This window comes from Beta vulgaris, chromosome 4, assembly GCF_026745355.1.
Source record: "Beta vulgaris subsp. vulgaris cultivar EL10 chromosome 4, EL10.2, whole genome shotgun sequence".
Classification (NCBI taxonomy): Eukaryota; Viridiplantae; Streptophyta; class Magnoliopsida; order Caryophyllales; family Amaranthaceae; genus Beta; species Beta vulgaris.
Genome location: NC_079205.1, coordinates 10,892,460 through 10,910,202, shown reverse-complemented (window position 1 = coordinate 10,910,202; position 17,743 = coordinate 10,892,460). Strand labels below are relative to the sequence as shown.

The 17,743-nt window shown below is 39.7% G+C and overlaps 1 protein-coding gene and 1 non-coding gene across 2 annotated transcripts; both read left to right on the top strand.

Moving 5' to 3' along the window:
- The first annotated feature begins 12,119 nt into the window (after nucleotides 1-12,119).
- On the top strand, nucleotides 12,120-12,226 carry LOC125497140 (small nucleolar RNA R71). The gene has a single exon (XR_007273782.2). It is a non-coding gene; the product is annotated as a small nucleolar RNA R71 (small nucleolar RNA).
- A 2,356-nt stretch (nucleotides 12,227-14,582) lies between these two features.
- On the top strand, nucleotides 14,583-15,752 carry LOC130591055 (uncharacterized). Its single transcript, XM_057393951.1, has 2 exons — nucleotides 14,583-14,961; nucleotides 15,151-15,752. The coding sequence occupies exons 1-2, from the start codon at nucleotides 14,583-14,585 to the stop codon at nucleotides 15,750-15,752; spliced, it is 981 nt and encodes a 326-aa protein (XP_057249934.1).
- The last annotated feature ends 1,991 nt before the right edge of the window (nucleotides 15,753-17,743 follow it).

The window sequence follows — 17,743 nt, the reverse complement described above, 5'->3', positions numbered from 1 at the left end:
GCGTAAAACCACTATGAATAAGGACTACAACGGCTCTTCATATGTTTTAATATTATATATTATAACCAACGACAATAATAACGAGTAGACGATCAATACCAAACTTTATATAAATGATTTATTATTAAAAGCATTATGATTAATATATAAGTTTGTAAATAGTTAAGTAAAATTCTTTTCGCGCCTTCTTTTTTCTCTCGGTGCACGATAAGAACACCCTTTTGTGTCATGCGCTGTAGCCATGGCAGGGAAATCAAAGGTGAAATCGAAGCATTCTAATGGTGATTCTGGTAAGAAACAGAAGCAGAAAGGTCCTATGAGCCCAAGTTTAGGACAAAAACACAAATCAATGTCTGAATGATAGGCTAAAGTCGTATCACCTAATCAAAAATAACCTAAGGTTCACTAACTAGTAGTCAGAGAAGTCAGGATCGAATCCACAGGGAGAAGTTATAATATCGTCTGAATCTAATATTACACTAACGAAATCAGATGAATGGTTGTGATACTAAACTAAACAGATAGCAGAATTAAATATGAAGGTGTAAATATATTAATAAATTACTAGAATCATGGATCACTATGCATACAATTCGGGAAATCAGGGATAAATAATAACCACATAGTAAGTCAACTGTCTAGGGCACATGTAATTTCTCTCGAACATTACCTCTCTCAAAGATCACCCAGCCGCTCTCGCATAGTCAAGGGTCACTTTGCCTAATAATTGAAAGCCTACACGGTGTCTCTCCTCTCGAAGTAGATTCAGTATTGCAACAGTAGAAATATAAATCAGGCTTAATTTATAATCCTAGCATGAAGAATCAATCAAAGGAAACAATTGAAATACAAGATAATCAAACTAATCTATCAATCCCTCATTGCATACATAGATCTCCACAATTCTAGATATAGAATTACTCACTCATAATCATGAAAACAATAACAAGAATAATATAAAAAATCATACTTTGAAACATGGCAAATAACTAAGAAAATAATATAATTAACAATGGAAGAAATAACAAAGAAATAATGAAGAAAGATTACCGAATTATATTGAACTATGAATAAGCAAAAGGTTTGATCTTGAACTGAAATCACAAAGCACTAAATTAAGGTTCTTGAAACACTCTATAGAGAAAACTAATAATAAAAACTAGATAGGAGCTAATAATTCTGATTTTTCTATTTATACAAGCCCTAAAACAATAGCCAAAAGTCTCGAAAGAAGGGCCCGTAATCATTAAAAAACCGCGTCTCGTCAGTCGCCCGATCGGGCCAAAGTTGCCCGATGGCATCGGGCTCCAAAGCGGAGGAAAAAGGTTAAATTCGCTTGACACCCGATGTGATCGGGCTGACCCGCCCGATGACATCAGGCGGTCTGATAAAATTGCATGTGCAGCAGCTGGCATGAGCGCCCGACGTCGGGCTAAGTCGCCCGATCGGGCTGAAGACCGAATTACGACTGGGCATACGACGCCCGATCGGGCCCGCATCAGAGACATGAAATCTGTATTTTCGCCCGATCGGGCTGGACCGCCCGATCCTGTCGGGCCGATCAGTTTATGCTTCGTTTCTTGTTCTTCCGTTGCTCAAAGTCCCGGAAATCATCCTCGGGATCTAGAAACTCGGCATCTAACCTCTCTAATCCACTGTGCAATTCTGTAAAGTAGGTAATAGCTTCCAAAACCTACAATTCAATACAAAATAGCAAACCACAACTAGATGGAGAGAGTTAGTACCAAATGGCTCCTAAGAGCACCATAACCATAACTTTTAGCACATAAATAGGGGAGAAAACTCTATATAAAACCATAATATCAAACTCCCCCAAGCTAAACCTTTGCTTGTCCCTAAGCAAAGCACAACATGAATATGAATAGAATTTGCTTCACCCTCAAAGTACGAAACTCAAACATTTTGACCTCAAATAACCTTCAAGCAAGCAAAGTTCAAGTTCAGTTGAATCAGATCACTTTTGACTACCAATCACTTAAGGCAATTATCCGAAATAGCAGCCATACATAACTTGCATATCTTGAAAAGGGACTCACCAGGTGTCACCCTCTCAATTTTGTGGCGAGCATAAAGTGTGCCCGAACGCTCACCAACCCAACCATAATATCCCTTCCCTCTCACACTCTCATGTGTTTAGAAAAGGTAAAATATCGCTCATCCTACTCAAGTCGACTCGAATAACAAACTTAAACTTCAACTTTGGCACATTGACTCTGTATCATTCCAATAAACATTCAAACAAGTGCTCAAAAGGTCTTTCTGAGGTTGTAAGGGGCTCGGGTAAATGTATGGAAATTATTTGGGGAATGTGGTGGAAAAGCCCAGAAAAGGGGAGCAATCAACACTAGTAGAACTATGTGTGGTAAAAACAACTTCCATGGTCTCAATCACATACCCAAAATAATGACCAACTTTAGATTTTTCGAACCAACCAACAATTGTCTCTTGATAGTTTTCAGCAAAATGTATTGTTCTGATTTTTACTCTTTTTTTTTCTTTCATGACTCGTGACTTCTTGATTCTTTTCATGTGTTATTTTCTATTTTTTTTTCTTTGTTTTTTTTTCTCTTATTCACTTCACCTCATGTCAACATAAACATATTATTTCCAAACAACCCGAAAATCAACCAACAACATAGTTCTAACCTAACAATGCTCCCCAAGCTAGGCTTGGGACAATAAACATTGAAAAGGCTCAAGGCATGTAATGTGGCTTGATATAGATCCAAAAACTCATTAGGCTCAGCGGGGCTAGGAGGGAAATGATTCTTTTGTAGAAAATTCTGAGGCCAAAAATCAAACAATTGAACGCCTTATCAAAGCACAATGTTCAAAGTCATCAGAAATCAACGAGTACAATGCCAAAGTCAAGATAAGAATGATATGAGGAACTAACACACAAGGATAATTCGGACATAAATATGCATCCGAAGGCTCGAATGAATCCTTACAATGTAACCAGTTCAAGCATGCAGTTAAAGTAGTGTTTTATCATCAAAATCTACTCAAGACCAAGCATCAAAGATCACATCACAACATCCCAATCACGAATGCCCGACTATCCAGTATAATGAGTTAAATCATTTTTCAAGGCAAAGTTTGGGGCACAGGGAAGCAATTAGACTATTCATGTTCAACTCATATTTTTGGTAATTTTTTGTTTCAGCAACATTTCATTTTTTTTTGTTTTAACTTAACTAGCCTAAGAACACAGTTAAACTAACCTACCTAAAAAAAAACAATAATAGTGAGAGTGATACTTACAGAAATCCTCCCCCAAGCTGAACGTGGCAATGACCTCATTGCAACAAGAGGAAGGAGCGACATGGATATCAGTCATCCATGTGCACGTCCTCACTAGCCTCATCTCCATCCACCTCATTGCCGGGCTGACTGTAGCTCGGGTTCCAAGTATACCAAGAGCGATGTGCATCATGCTCAGCAATGCGATGCAAGCGGCAGTTCTCGTCGTACATCGATTACAACGCCAGGTGCTGATCATTGGCTAATGTATCGACCCGCTGACTGAGATTCTGTAGAAGAACACCATTGGCATCAACCTGCTGGCTGAGGCCCTGGATGGCCGCTGTATTGGCTGTAATGCCAGTATCCATACGCTGAAGCAGGGTCATCATTTCCTGAAAATCAAAGGAAGGAGGAGCAGTAGAATATGGGGGAGGGGGAGCATCAGATGATGAGGGGTATCCTCAACATGGGGACGACGGTATAGGTACGCTCAGGAATCTGGGGGGGGGGGGGAAAGTCAGAACCTGCAATGGGAAGGTGATAGTGAGGTTGGCCAGGTTTGATTTTGGCCAAAGGGTTGGGCAGGTCAATGGAACGCATTCCGTTAATTTGCCACTAGTATGTAACCCCACCCCGTTCTAATCAATGCAGGTGAGTGAGATAGGCATAGTCCAATAGGGTAGGTCCTAAGGCCGACTGATAACGAGTCTCGTCAAAGTCGGAATGGCCCTAGCAAAAAGAGTGACTAGCCCCCGTTCACGATGGGCCGAGAGGAGAACGTCCCATCGGCGCGCCGCTTAGGGTATGTGGTGGCAATACGCTCCATTTGGAGCGCAACATGGTGAGGGATGTTGTAGTGGAAGTGGCGGGGAGTGCCCCGATACATGTAGCTACCTATCAGATAAAGCTCATCCCCTCAAATGAGCTGCCCTTCAACCCTCCCAAACAAGGTCTTGGACATGAAACGAACCCAAATTTTAAAGATGGGTTGGTGTATGTACCTAGCATGACAGTGTTGCTAGGTAAAATCAGTTTCGTCCCCTGTTATGGTATAGTAAATGTCCCTGTGATGATAGTCAGGAGGATGCCCAATCTCCCCCCGGTTGAGGACACGGAGTATGCGAGCAAACTCCGGGAGGGTGAGGGTGAAGTCCCTATTTAAGAGCCTATAGGAAACATGCAAAATTGGTCCGAGCGAGGGTGGGTCACTTTCAAGCTACTGTAGAATTCATACACAAGCACTGGATATGTGTTGACATGAACAGGATAAAGGGATTCCATACCAATTATTTTCATAAAATCTTTAAATTCATTATTAATTCCCAATTTATCCAAAAATTAAATATCAAGGAACGTGGTAGGACTTACCTCGCGCCCCTTGAGGCGCTGAAATCGTTCTCTTTGTTCCTCCGTGGAGAAGATGACTTCCGGGAAGGTCTCATCTCGGGGAATTTCCGGTGGTGGTGGTGGTGGTTGTGAGCCCGTTGTAGATTTTCGTTGCCTTGTGAACATGATGCTAGGATGTGCGAAATTTCGAAGCTTCAAATCACTCTCTAATGGGGGAAAAGAGTGGAAAACTTGTATCACTCAAATCTCACTTTAATGGTGGAAAAGATGAAGAAGAAGAAGATGGAGGAGAGAGACAGAGTGGGAGAAAAGTGAAGAAAATAGAGTGAGAAATGAGTAGATTGTGATGAGAGAGAAAAATTGGTGAGAATTTGAAGGTTTTAGGGAGGGTCTTTAATTGTGGAAAGGGGGGTTTGGAGAAGAAGATGAGAGAATTTGGGGGTTAGGGTTTGGAGGAGAGAGAAAATGTGAGAGGAAGTGAGTGAAAAGAAGGGGAAAAACCCCTTTAATCTTGCCAGCCGGACCCCGAGCCCGATCAGGCGAGCTTTTTTTTTTTTAAAAAAAACATTCTGCAATCCGTTGCGCGCCCGATCGGGCAGCCTCGCCCGACGCCATCGGGCGTCTGTCAAATTTTCGCCAAATGAGATTTGGTTGCAGGCCCGATCGGGTGTTCAAGCCCGATCGGGCGTTTTTTCCTGCCTTCCCAAATCTGGTTGCGGGCCCGATCGGGCGTAGTCGCCCGACCCGATCAGGCGTGTATCACTTCCTCGATATTTTTGTTCTAAATTCTCTTTACGGAACTTCGCCCGATCGGGCGTCCAAGCCCGATCCCATCGGGCGAAGCACTTTTTCATGCTTTTCATGTTTTCGTTAAGCGCCTGATCGGGCAGCCTCGCCCGATGACTTCGGGCTATGCCCAGTAAGCAATGGCTCGTATTTTTGAGTGAATATTTGCAGTTGGTAAGCACTCCTGCACACATGTAACCTGAAGAGGAATATCAGTACCCTCTCACTCTCTCACCAAAATACAAAAATGAACAAAGTAAAAAATAAAAATCTAGAAAAAAACTACGAAAGAAAAGGAAAGAAATCGGGTTGCCTCCCGATTAGCGCTGGTTTATAAAGGTCCCGCACGACCATAATGCTTCATCCCTCAAACAGAAGGGGATGGGGGTTAAAGGTATAAGTCCTCCACAGATCCAACAGGGATTGCGGTATAGTATAACTTCAGACGTTGTCCATTAACTTTGAACTTCTCACCTGTTGCATTCATCACCTCAATAGAACCAAACTTGTTAGTGTTAATGACAGAAAAAGGACCAGACCACGTAGACTTCAGCTTACCAGGAAAAAGCTTTAGTCTAGAGTTGTACAATAAAACCTTGTCACCAATATTGAACTCCCTACTCATAATTTTCTTATCATGCCATCTCTTAGTGCGCTCTTTGTAGAGACGCGAACTATCACTAGTAGAATAAATGCTACTTGCTGCGGTTAAAAAGTGCCCTATTGCTGCGGTATGGGGCGCGCAGCAATTAAGGGCGCATCAATAGATATTAATTATATTGTTGCGGTTTTAAACCGCAGCAATATATACCAATATTGTTGTGGTTTTTAGCCCGAACCGCAGCAATATATATATTTTTTATTAAAGAAATACAATATATTGCTGCGGTTTCTAGCCCAAAACTGCAGCAACAGGGTCCTGTCGACAAATTTATTATTTTTTTTTTTTTTTTTTTTTTTTACATTTTGTCATAACATTTGAAAGATAAAATCGGGCAACAAACCCATCCACAAATGAGCATTATACCATTTAATATAAACTAAACTCAAAATGAACCCAACATCACTTCTCATTCACAATACATAAAACTAACAATAAGAACCAAAAAATTATATTATACAATAAAATCTAAGTAAAAAACTGCACCAAATTACAACTGTACCAACTTACAAAAAACAAAGATATGAAAACAAGAAAATCAGATCTAAGAAAAAAAACAAAGACCGCCATCAACCACCGTCCTCAACCGAAGAAATCACGCAAACCAATTTCAGATCTTACTCGCCGGTTTCTTAGCCATACTTGAAAGAAATAAAGAAGTAGAATTGAAAACTACAAAGAAGAAAAGTTGAGGAGAGAAGACGAATTTCATTCTTAGCCGTATGAAGGACGAAAATTTCAGATCTGAGGCCGAAACTTCGAACAAAACTCGTCGGAAATTCATCGCGAGAAGATCTGGCCGGTACCAACAAATCTAAATAATAAAAAAAAACGAAAAAAGTAAACAAAAACAAAAACGAAAAAAAACCCGAAGAGAAGAGAGGCTTCGTCGCGTCGTCAGCTTCGTCGCGTCGTGGGTTTCGTCGCGTCGTCGGCTTCGTCGCGTCGTCGGATTCGTCGCGTCGTCGGCTTCCTCGCGTCGTCAGCTTCGTCGCGTCGTCGGCTTCGTCAAGTGAGGGTTGAGAGGTTGGGAGAGATGAGAGAGAGAAGAGAGGGTTGAGAGGATGAGAGAGAGATGAGAGGCGCTTAGAGAGACTGAAGGTGAGAGAGAGAAAATAAGGAAAAAACCTAAGTGTGAGGCGAGAAAACCCCGTCTTTTTTTATGGGTAATAGTCAGCTAATATTGCTGCGGTTTCCTAGTAGGACCGCAGCAATATATTAAAAAATATTTTTTTTAATATATTGCTGCGGTCCTACGTGTAAACCGCAGCAATATTTGCTGTTCAGGGCCCACATTATTTTTAAAAAGTGTCCGTTAGACAATATTGCTGCGGTTTTGAGCGGGAACCGCAGCAATATTGTCAATTTCTATTTTTTCTTTTCTTTTTGCGTGTTATATTGCTGCGTATAGGTAAAACCGCAGCAATATTACCGCAGCAAATAGCATTTATTCTACTAGTGTATCATAATCATTTAATCTAAGTTCATCAAGCTCATTGATTTGCAATAAACGCTTTTCTCCTGCTAGTTTAGCATCAAGGTTCAACTCTTTAACCGCCCAAAAAGCCTTATACTCTAGTTCGACAGGTAGGTGGCATGCTTTTCCATAACTAGTCGATAAGGGGTGGTACAATAGGGGTCTTAAAAGCAGTTCTATAAGCCCATAAGGTGTCATCTAACTTATCACTCCAATCTTTTCTCGATTTAGCTACCACTTTCTCCAAAATAGACTTTATTTCACGGTTAGACACTTCTACTTGCCCACTTGTCTAAGGATGGTATGCTAGGCCAGCCCTATGGTAGACACCATACTTTTTGAGTAGGGCTTCAAAGGTTTTTTTGTGAAAGTGGGATCCCCCATCACTAATGACAACTCTTGGTACCCCAAACCGTGGAACGATAATCTTTTTGAACATTTTCATGACAACCTTAGAGTCATTGGTCGGTGATGCAATAACTTCCACCCACTTAGAGACATAGTCAACAACAACAAGTATGAAATTGTTGCCTGAGGAAGAGGGAAAAGGACCCATAAAATCAATACCCCACACATCAAATAGTTCAACTTCTAGGATGGGGTTTGGGGCATCTCATGTCTACGGGAAATATTTCCTGTTCGTTGGCATGCATCACAAGACTTAACAAAAGTACTAGCATCATGAAAAAGTGTTGGCCAATAAAAACCAGATTGAAGTACCTTTGTACTGTTTTGGAGGGCCCAGCATGGCCTCCACATGGAAGGGAGTGAGAGTGCTTCAGAATGTCATGCACCTCCCACTCTGGGATACATCGCCTATAGATGGTGTCAACACAGAGCTTGTAAAGCAAAGGGTCATCCCAAAAGAATTTTTTGGCATCATGAAGAAATTTCTTTCCTGCTGGTAGCTCAGCTCTGGAGGGGTTTGTCCACTCACACAAAAGTTGGGAAGTCCGCATACCACGGGGTAACAGAAGTGACTGCCAGGAGCTTATCATCAGGAAAGGAGTCATCAATGGGTAGACCTTCTTCCATATCTTCATACTGCAATCGGGACAAATGGTCAGCCACTACATTTTCTGCACCCTTTTTATCTCTGATCTCCAAGTCGAATTCTTGGAGCAGCAAAATCCACCGAATGAGTCGAGGCTTGGCCTCCTTTTTGGCGAGGAGGTACTTCAATGCAGCATGATCAGTGTAGACAATGACTTTAGACCCAAGCAGATAGGTCCTGAACTTGTCCAGGGCATAGACCACAGCTAGCAGCTCTTTCTCTGTGGTGGCATAATTAACTTGAGCTTCATCGAGTGTCTTGCTAGCATAGTAGATGGCATGGAGGATGTTGTCTTTTCTCTGACCAAGGACAGCTCCCACAGCATAATCACTGGCATCACACATAATCTCAAATGGGAGGGTCCAATCTGGAGATCGGATGATAGGAACTAATCAGAGCTTGCTTGATCCTGTTAAAGACACTAGACACTCATCAGTAAACAGGAACGGGCATCCTTGAGGAGCAACTGAGTAAGTGGTTTAGCAATTTTAGAGAAGTCCTTGATAAAGCGGCGATAAAATCCCGCATGACCAAGAAAACCTCTAACACCCTTAACATTCACAGGAGGGGGTAATTGCTCAATCACTTGAATTTTTGCTTTGTCCACCTGGATGCCTCGTTCTAAAATAATATGACCAAGTACCACTCCTTCAGTAACCATGAAGTGGCACTTCTCCCAGTTCAAGACAAGGTGGACATCCTCACATCTTTTCAGTACTTTAGTCAGATTCAGCAAACATGCATCAAAATCAATGCCATACACACTAAAGTCATCCATAAATACTTCCATGATGGACTCAATAAATTCAGAAAATATGGCCATCATACAACGTTGGAAGGTAGCAGGGGCATTACATAGGCCAAAGGGCATCCTTCGATATGCAAAGGTACCATAAGGACATGTAAATGTGGTCCTCCTGGTCATCTGGGTGGATAGGGATTTGGAAGAAACCATAATAACCATCTAGATAACAGAAATGAGAATGACAAGCTAGACGTTCCAACATCTGATCAATGAAGGGAAGGGGAAAATGGTCTTTCTTAGTGGCAACATTTAGTTTCCTATTATCAATGCACATACGCCACCCAGTAACTACTCTTGTAGCAATTAATTCATTTTTCTCATTTTTAACTACAGTAGTACCGCCCTTTTTAGGAACCACTTGAACTGGACTCACCCACTTAGAATCAGAAATAGGATAGATAATCCCAGCATCAAGCAATTTCATAACCTCTTTTTGACAACTTCCTGCATATTCGGGTTCAAACGACGCTGACCTTGTATACTAGGACGATGATCATCCTCAAGATGAATTTTATGCATGCAAAACTTAGGGCTTATGCCTTTCAAATCATCAATATTATATCCAATGGCCTTTTTATGTTGTCGCAAAACAGACAAAAGTTGAGACATTTGACCATCATTTAATGCAGCACTAACAATCACAGGGCAATTTTCAGAATCATCAATATTATATCCAATGGCCTTTTTATGTTGTCGCAAAACAGACAAAAGTTGAGACATTTGACCATCATTTAATGCAGCACTAACAATCACAGGGCAATTTTCAGAATCATCCAGAAAAGCATATCGTAGAGAAGGGGGAAGGGGTTTTAGTTCAGGTTTCTTTACCTCCACCGGTTGAGTAGCACATACTAACCGTTCATCCTCATGAGTGGTAATACCGTCAAGCTCGACACAGGTAAAAGCTGCTTCCCAAGCATCCACTTCAGTATAGTCCGGATAATATCATCACCTGTGGAAGAGGTAAAACAAAGCAAAGCCTCCAGTGGATCCCGCAGAAGGGATTGAGGCATGTCATCATTAACCTGCACATCAATGACATCTATTCTGTAACAGGCTTCCTCTAGCATGGGACTTTTCAAGGCATTGGTTAAACTAAAAGTCACCTTATCATCCCCCACCGTCAAAGTCAATTTTCCATTTTTAACATCTATGACAGCTCCAGCAGTATGAAGGAATGGTCTCCCTAAAATGATTGGGATCTGAGTATCCTCTTCCATGTCAAGCACAACAAAATCCACAGGAATGTAAAATTTACCTACCCTCACAGGAACGTCCTCTAAGATACCTAGGGGGTATTTAATAGAACGGTCAGCCATTTGAAGAGTAATGTTGTACATTTTAAATCTCCCATGTCAAGCTTTTTACAAACAGTCAAGGGCATGACACTAACACTAGCACCTAAATCACATAAGGCTTTGTCAATAAAGATGGTGCCAATATTACAAGGGATGGAGAAACTCCCCGGATCTTTCAATTTAGGAGGGATTGATTTTGCAAAAGAGCACTACATTCTTCAGTAAAGGCAACAGTTTTACTGCATTAAAGGCTCTTTTCCTAGTCAAAATTTCCTTCAAAAATTTAGCATATGCAGGTACTTGAGTAATGAGTTCAGTAAATGGACAGTTACTGAAGATTCTTCACCACCTCCATAAACTTACCAAGTTGGTGATCCAGCTTATTTTTGATAGACGAGTGGGGAATGGTACCTTTATCGCAGGAGTGGTGGAGGAATTTTTTTCAGATACTATTTGCTTTTCTGCAGATGTGTTGGTGGTAGCCTCAAGAGATGACGAAGTTTCAGTAACGTCTGCATTTTTTTCTGGCTCAACCGGACCATCCTTAGGCATTGGGGGACCATCATAATGTGTTCCACTCCTAAGAGTGATGGCATTGGCAGTGTCCCTTGGTTGCATTGATTGTGAAGGTAAGGCCCCAGGTGGCCTACTAGCAGAAGAACTAGCCAACTGAGCTAGTTGAGCTCCAACATCTTGTTATGCGTGCCCAAATTTTCCAGTCGAGCTTTTGTGTCAGCTTGAAAAGCATTGAACCCTTTCTGCATCTGGAACATCATATTCTTCAACTCTGTCATGGTAGGGTCAGCAGGAGGAGCAGGTTGTGGAGGTGCTTGATTTCTTTGAAAACCAGGTGGAGCTTGTTGTGGAGGTTGGTATTGTTTACCCTGTGGTTGAGGCGGATATGGTTGTTGAGGGTTCAACACATTAGTACTCCTATATGAGAAGTTGGGATGGTGTCTTAACCCAGGATTATAGGTGTTGGAATAGGGGTTGAACTGGTTCTTAGGTTGTGACTACAAAGTATTGACGGCCTCACAGTTATTTCCCAACGCAGGACACTCTTGAGAGTTGTGCCTAGATATTCCACAAGCATCACATATATATGCACATTATAGTTAGAAGCACTAGCCATCGCATTAACACTCATGTGGGAGGAATCATTACCTAACTTCAGGGAATCAATCTTCTGAGTTAGAGCAGCTAGTTGCCCAGACAGTAGGGAAATGGCTTCAACATCATGTTTACCTCCCTTTTTCAAAGAGGAACGAATGGTAGAGGCTTGATTAGATGCTAGCTTCTCCAAAAGTTCATACCCTTCCTCAATTGCTTTATCCATGAAGAACCCACCAGATTCTCCATCAATTACCCGTCGTGTATCTGCATCAACTCTAGTGTAGAAAATCTGACACAAGTACCACTGGTCCAACCCATGATGAGGACATAGACGCTGCAGATCCTTGAACCGCTCCCAAGCTTCATATAGAGATTCACCAGGATCTTGGGTGAAAGTAACTATAGCATGTCTCATATCTGCAGTTTTCTGGTAAGGGTACCACTTTAAGAAAAATCTTGGAAAGTTCTGGCCAGGTGGTGATGGTGGAAGGCAGCTTATTATACCAGAACAAAGATTTATCGCACAGAGAGAAACCAAATAGGAGGAGTTTCATCTCATCAGGAGTAACACCAGCTTAATTGCTTCTGAGTAGCACAACACTGTAAAAATCTCTGCAGGTGTTGATTTGGGTCTTCAGATGGTAACCCAGGAACTATTGTTCTGAACCATATTCAGAACATGAGACTTGATCTCAAAATTTGTAGCAGCAATAGTGGGCATCCGTACCCCAGTAGGCACGTTATCAGGAGATGGTTGTGCATAGTCTCTGAAGGTTGAGTAACATTCTCACCCATGTTGAGGAATAGGTGAGGTGGGGTTTCTTGGTGTGGGGAAGATGGTGGAGAAGGTATCTTTTGGGAGGGTGTCCCTGCAGACAACTTAGCTTGTTTAGTTTTCTTTCTGAGTCTACGAGCGGTCTTTTCAATCTCCGGATCGAACGGGATGAGATTTGGGATTTCAATTTCCTGCTCATACACCAAAAACACTAAAACAAACGTGAGAGCTCCAAAGAACAGGTGTTCTTCAGAGTAGAGGTTAGTTTAATACTATAATTCAGAAAAATAAAATAAACCGTCTCCCCGACAACGACGCCAAAATTTGATAGGCTAAAGTCGTATCACCTAATAAAAAATAACCTAAGGTTCACTAACTAGTAGTCAGGGAAGTCAGGATCGAATCCATAGGGAGAAGTTATAATATTGTATCTGAACTCTAATATTACACTAACGAAATCAGATGAATGGTTGTGTTACTAAACTAAACAGATAGCAGAATTAAATATGAAGGTGTAAATATATTAATAAAGTACTAGAATCATGGATCACTATGCATACAATTCGGGAAATCAGGGATAAATAATAACCACCTAGTAAGCCAACTGTCTAGGGCACATGTAATTTCTCTCGAACATTACATCTCTCAAAGATCACCCAGCCGCTCTCGCATAGTCAACGGTCACTTTGCCTAATAATTGAAAGCCTATACGGTATTTCTCCTCTCGAAGTAGATTCAGTATTGCAACAGTAGAAATATAAATCAGGCCTAAATTATAATCCTAGTATGAAGAATCAATCAAAGGAAACAGTTGAAATACAAGATAATCAAACTAATCTATCAATCCCTCATTGCATACATAGATCTCCACAATTCTAGATATAGAACTACTCACTCATAATCATGAAAACAATAACAAGAATCATATAAAAACTCATACTTTGAAACATGGCAAATAACTAAGAAAATAATATAATTAACAATGGAAGAAATAACAAAGAAATAATGAAGAAAGATTACCGAATTATATTGAGCTATGAATAAGCAAAAGGTTTGATCTTGAATTGAAATCACAAAGCACTAAATTAAGGTTCTTGAAACACTCTCTAGAGAAAACTAATAATAAAAACTAGATAGGAGCTAATAATTCTGATTTTTCTATTTATACAAGCCCTAAAACAATAGCTAAAAGTCTCGAAAGAAGGGCTCGTAATCATTAAAAAACCGCGTCTCGTCAGTCGCCCGATCGGGCCAAAGTTACCCGATGGCATCGGGCTCTAAAGCGGAGGAAAAAGGTTAAATTCGCCAGACGCCCGATGACATCGGGCGGTCTGATAAAATTGCAGGTGCAGCAGCTGGCATGAGCGCCCGACGTCGGGGCTGATGTGGTGGGCTGATGTCACCAGGGTTGGATGGATACTCAAGTTTCTTTTTTAAGAAAACTTAGGATATAGTAGGGTCTGATGTGGTGGACGCTATCCAGGACTTCTTTAGAAGTGGCAAATTATTGAAGGAGATTAATGTTACTACTATAACATTAATTCCTAAGACAAACTGTCCAGCATCGGTAGGTGACTTCAGGCCCATATCATGCTGTTCTGTTCTGTACAAGACAATCACTAAGTTGATCTGCTCCAGAATGAATAACGTGCTTCCTGATATTGTTTCACAAACACAAGGGGCTTTCATCACTGGCAGGAGCATTATCAGTAATATCTTGTTATGCCAAGACCTAGTGAAAAGGTTTGGAAAGAGTCATAATCAAGTCAAAGGGTTACTAATGAACGTTGACTTGAAAAAAGCCTATGATTCTGTGGAATGGAGTTTTATACAAGATCAACTTGAGGCTTTACATTTTCCTAATCATTTTGTGAAATGTATTATGGAGTGCATCACAACTCCAAAGTTCACATTGATGATAAATGGCAGTACTTAAGCTTTTTTTGCTGCAAAGAGGGGTCTCACGCAGGGAGACCCCATGTCACCTTTGATTTATGTCATGTGTATGGACTACTTAACAAGGATACTCTCTTATATCAGTGAACTGGATGAGTATAAGTTTTTCACTGTGTGTAGAAGCTTGAAGCTTAATCATTTGAGCTTTGCAGATGATTTATTAATGTTTTGTAAAGGGGAAGCAAAATCAGCTTATCTTCTTTTGCAAGGACTCAAGCTCTTTTCTGAAACAACATGCTTGCAAGCTAATAGACAGAAGTCTGCCATATATTGCACTGCTATGGAGGCAAGTGAGATTGAAAGGATTGAACAGTTCTCAGGTTTTAAGAGAGAGCAGCTTCCTTTTAGGTATCTTGGGGTACCTATCAGCCCTAAAAAGCTAAATGTTGTTGATTGTGATCTTCTGGTTGAAAAAATGACAAGTAGAATAAGATCTTGGAGTACAAGAAGCTTATCTTATGCTGGCAGAGCCAAATTGATAAACTCAGTGCTGATGAGTGTCCATATATATTGGGCACAAATCTTTCTTCTCCCTGATATAGTGATAAGGAAGATAAATACCATATGTAGGCACTAACTTTGGTCTGGTGCAGCAATTTGAGGCAAAGTAGGGAACATCAAATGGGAAGATCTCTGCAGAAGTAAGAAAGCAGGGGGTGTAGGCTTCAGAAACATAACCATCTGGAACAAGGCTGCTGTTGCAAAGCTAGTGTGGCACATAGGATGCCAGAAAGATGATTTATGGGTGAAATGGGTACATAGTTTCTATGTGAAGGGGAGAAATTGGTGGGATTTCCCAGCTCCACCAGGTGCAAGTTGGGTTCTAAAGTACCTTTGTAAGGTTAAAAATGACCTCCATCAGCTGGACATGGCCAATTGGAGCATGATGAATCAGGTCTACTCCATCAAGAAGGTGTACACTGATATGAGAGAGAGCATTAGGGAAGTCACTTGGGCATCAGGTGTCTGGAATAGGATGAACCTCCCTAAACACAAATTTATATTATGGTTAGGAATTCAAGGCAGGCTGAAAACAAAAGATACACTATTCTTACATGGCATTAGTCCAGATAATACATGCTGTATATGTGGAAATGCAGGGGAAACACATGATCACTTGTTTTTTGGGTGTGAGTTTAGCAAACAGATTCTTTATGCACGTCTGGATTGGACTGGTATACCTTGTAGGCCAAGACATTACAGCAATGGGTAGCTTGGGCCAGAAGAAGCTACAAAGGCACTAGAGTAAGAAGGCAAGTGTTGTACACTGTCATAGTTGCAGTGGTATATATATCAGATATGGCTGGTAAGAAATGAAGCCTATTGGCAGCAAAAAGTTCGAAGAATTGAGCATGTAATTACCAATACAAAATGTATAGTTAAACATAGAATTCAGTTTTGTAAGTCAAAGAATTGGAATGAAAGGGATTGTAGATGGATTGAAAGTCTATAATGTGTAGATAGGCTTTTCTGAGGCCTGTGGGTTGTATAGTCCTTGAAGGACGAAGTGTGTACATGTTTCTTTGGTCGCAATATATTACTTACCAAAAAAAAAAGTATGTAAATAGTTGTGATGGTAATGAGAATAATAATACTAATAAACATAAAGCGACAATGATAATAGGTAAAAATACAAATAATAACAGTAATAGTAACAAGGCTAAAAATAGCAATAGTAATACAAATAAGAACATGAATACTAATAATAACAATAACAATATAAATACTAATATGTTGAATCATTTTAATATAAGATTGATATCAAAATAATTATAAAACCAATCTAATACTCTATTAATTATAAATTAGCATAACGACTCTTAATATGTTATAATGCTATAACAAATGATAATTATCATACATTCATATGTTTACAATGACGGTTCACATGAGGCCTAAGTGATTATGATGAGGGTTCATATATTGCACAATAATAATAATAATAATACTAATAATAATAATAATAATAATAATAATAATAATAATAATAAATAACTATACCCCCAAATCATTTCCCCCATGTATGCATGCGATAGATATATGGATGATAACGAAAAAACTAATAAAAACACTATATTGTTTACCGTGATGTTTAGTGCATTCTCTTAGTGAACTCGTATTTGGACTAATTAACTGGTAAAAGTGTAAAACCACTCTAATGAATAAAGGAGTAGAACGACTCTTCATATGTTCTAATATTATATATTATAACCAACGACAATAATAACGAGTAGATGATCAATTTTAATTTAAGGTCTATATAAATGATTTATTATTATAAGCATTGTGATTGATATATAAGTTTGTAAATAACTATGATGATAATGAGAATAGTAATAATACTAAACATAAAGCGATTATAATAATAATAATAATAATAATAATAATAATAATAATAATAATAATAATAATAATAATAATAATAATAATACAAATAGTAACAGTAGCCTAGCTAGGGTCGTGCCAAGCGAGCCAAGGGAAGGCAAAAGTGGGAAGGAAATGAAGGTCTCTGCTGCACCACAGGGGATCCTCGGGCACCTCGGGGACCCTAGGTAGGTCCGGGACGGAAAAACTCGCCGAGCCCAGGAAGTCGGAAAATGGCCCGAAAACTGGAAAAACCATGGATTATAGTACAAGTAAAATAAGATACGTAGAGGTATGATATCATCTTCAATTAGTTATGGCATGAATAAGTTTAACTAATTACAAGTCAACGTAGCTAACTAGATTTTAGTTTCCATATTTACTGATTATACATTGATAAATCAGTGATGAATTGAACTATGAACATATAAAATGCCAGCATTATGTTCATGATGAGTTATTAGCCTTGTTGGATATTCACCTTACTCTTTGGAATTAATCTATGTCCAATTACAATGTCAAATAGATTATCAACTTATAGTTTAAGTGTAACTTATAATGTTTAGATGAATAACATTTGCTTTGATTAGCTTATAATTTATCATGTATTCACCACTTACTATATAATTTGAATGTAAATTGAAATGAGAATTATACTAAGTTTGATAATAATTTTGGACTAATGTTGTGACTAACTTATCCTAACTAGCTAATGACTAACTTGTGTTAACTACTAACTATTGACTTTGATACTAACTCATGCTAACATGACTTCTTCCAACTAACTAATTAACTTATTAACCATTTACTATATTGTTGTTACTTATACTTTATTAAAAT

Coding starts and splice junctions, on each gene's coding strand:
- LOC130591055 (XM_057393951.1), top strand. CDS start 14,583: ATGTGTATGGACTACTTAACAAGGATACTCTCTTATATCAGTGAACTG. Junction 14,962..15,150: donor TCTGGTTGAAAAAATGACAA/GTAGAATAAGAT, acceptor GAGGCAAAGTAG/GGAACATCAAATGGGAAGAT.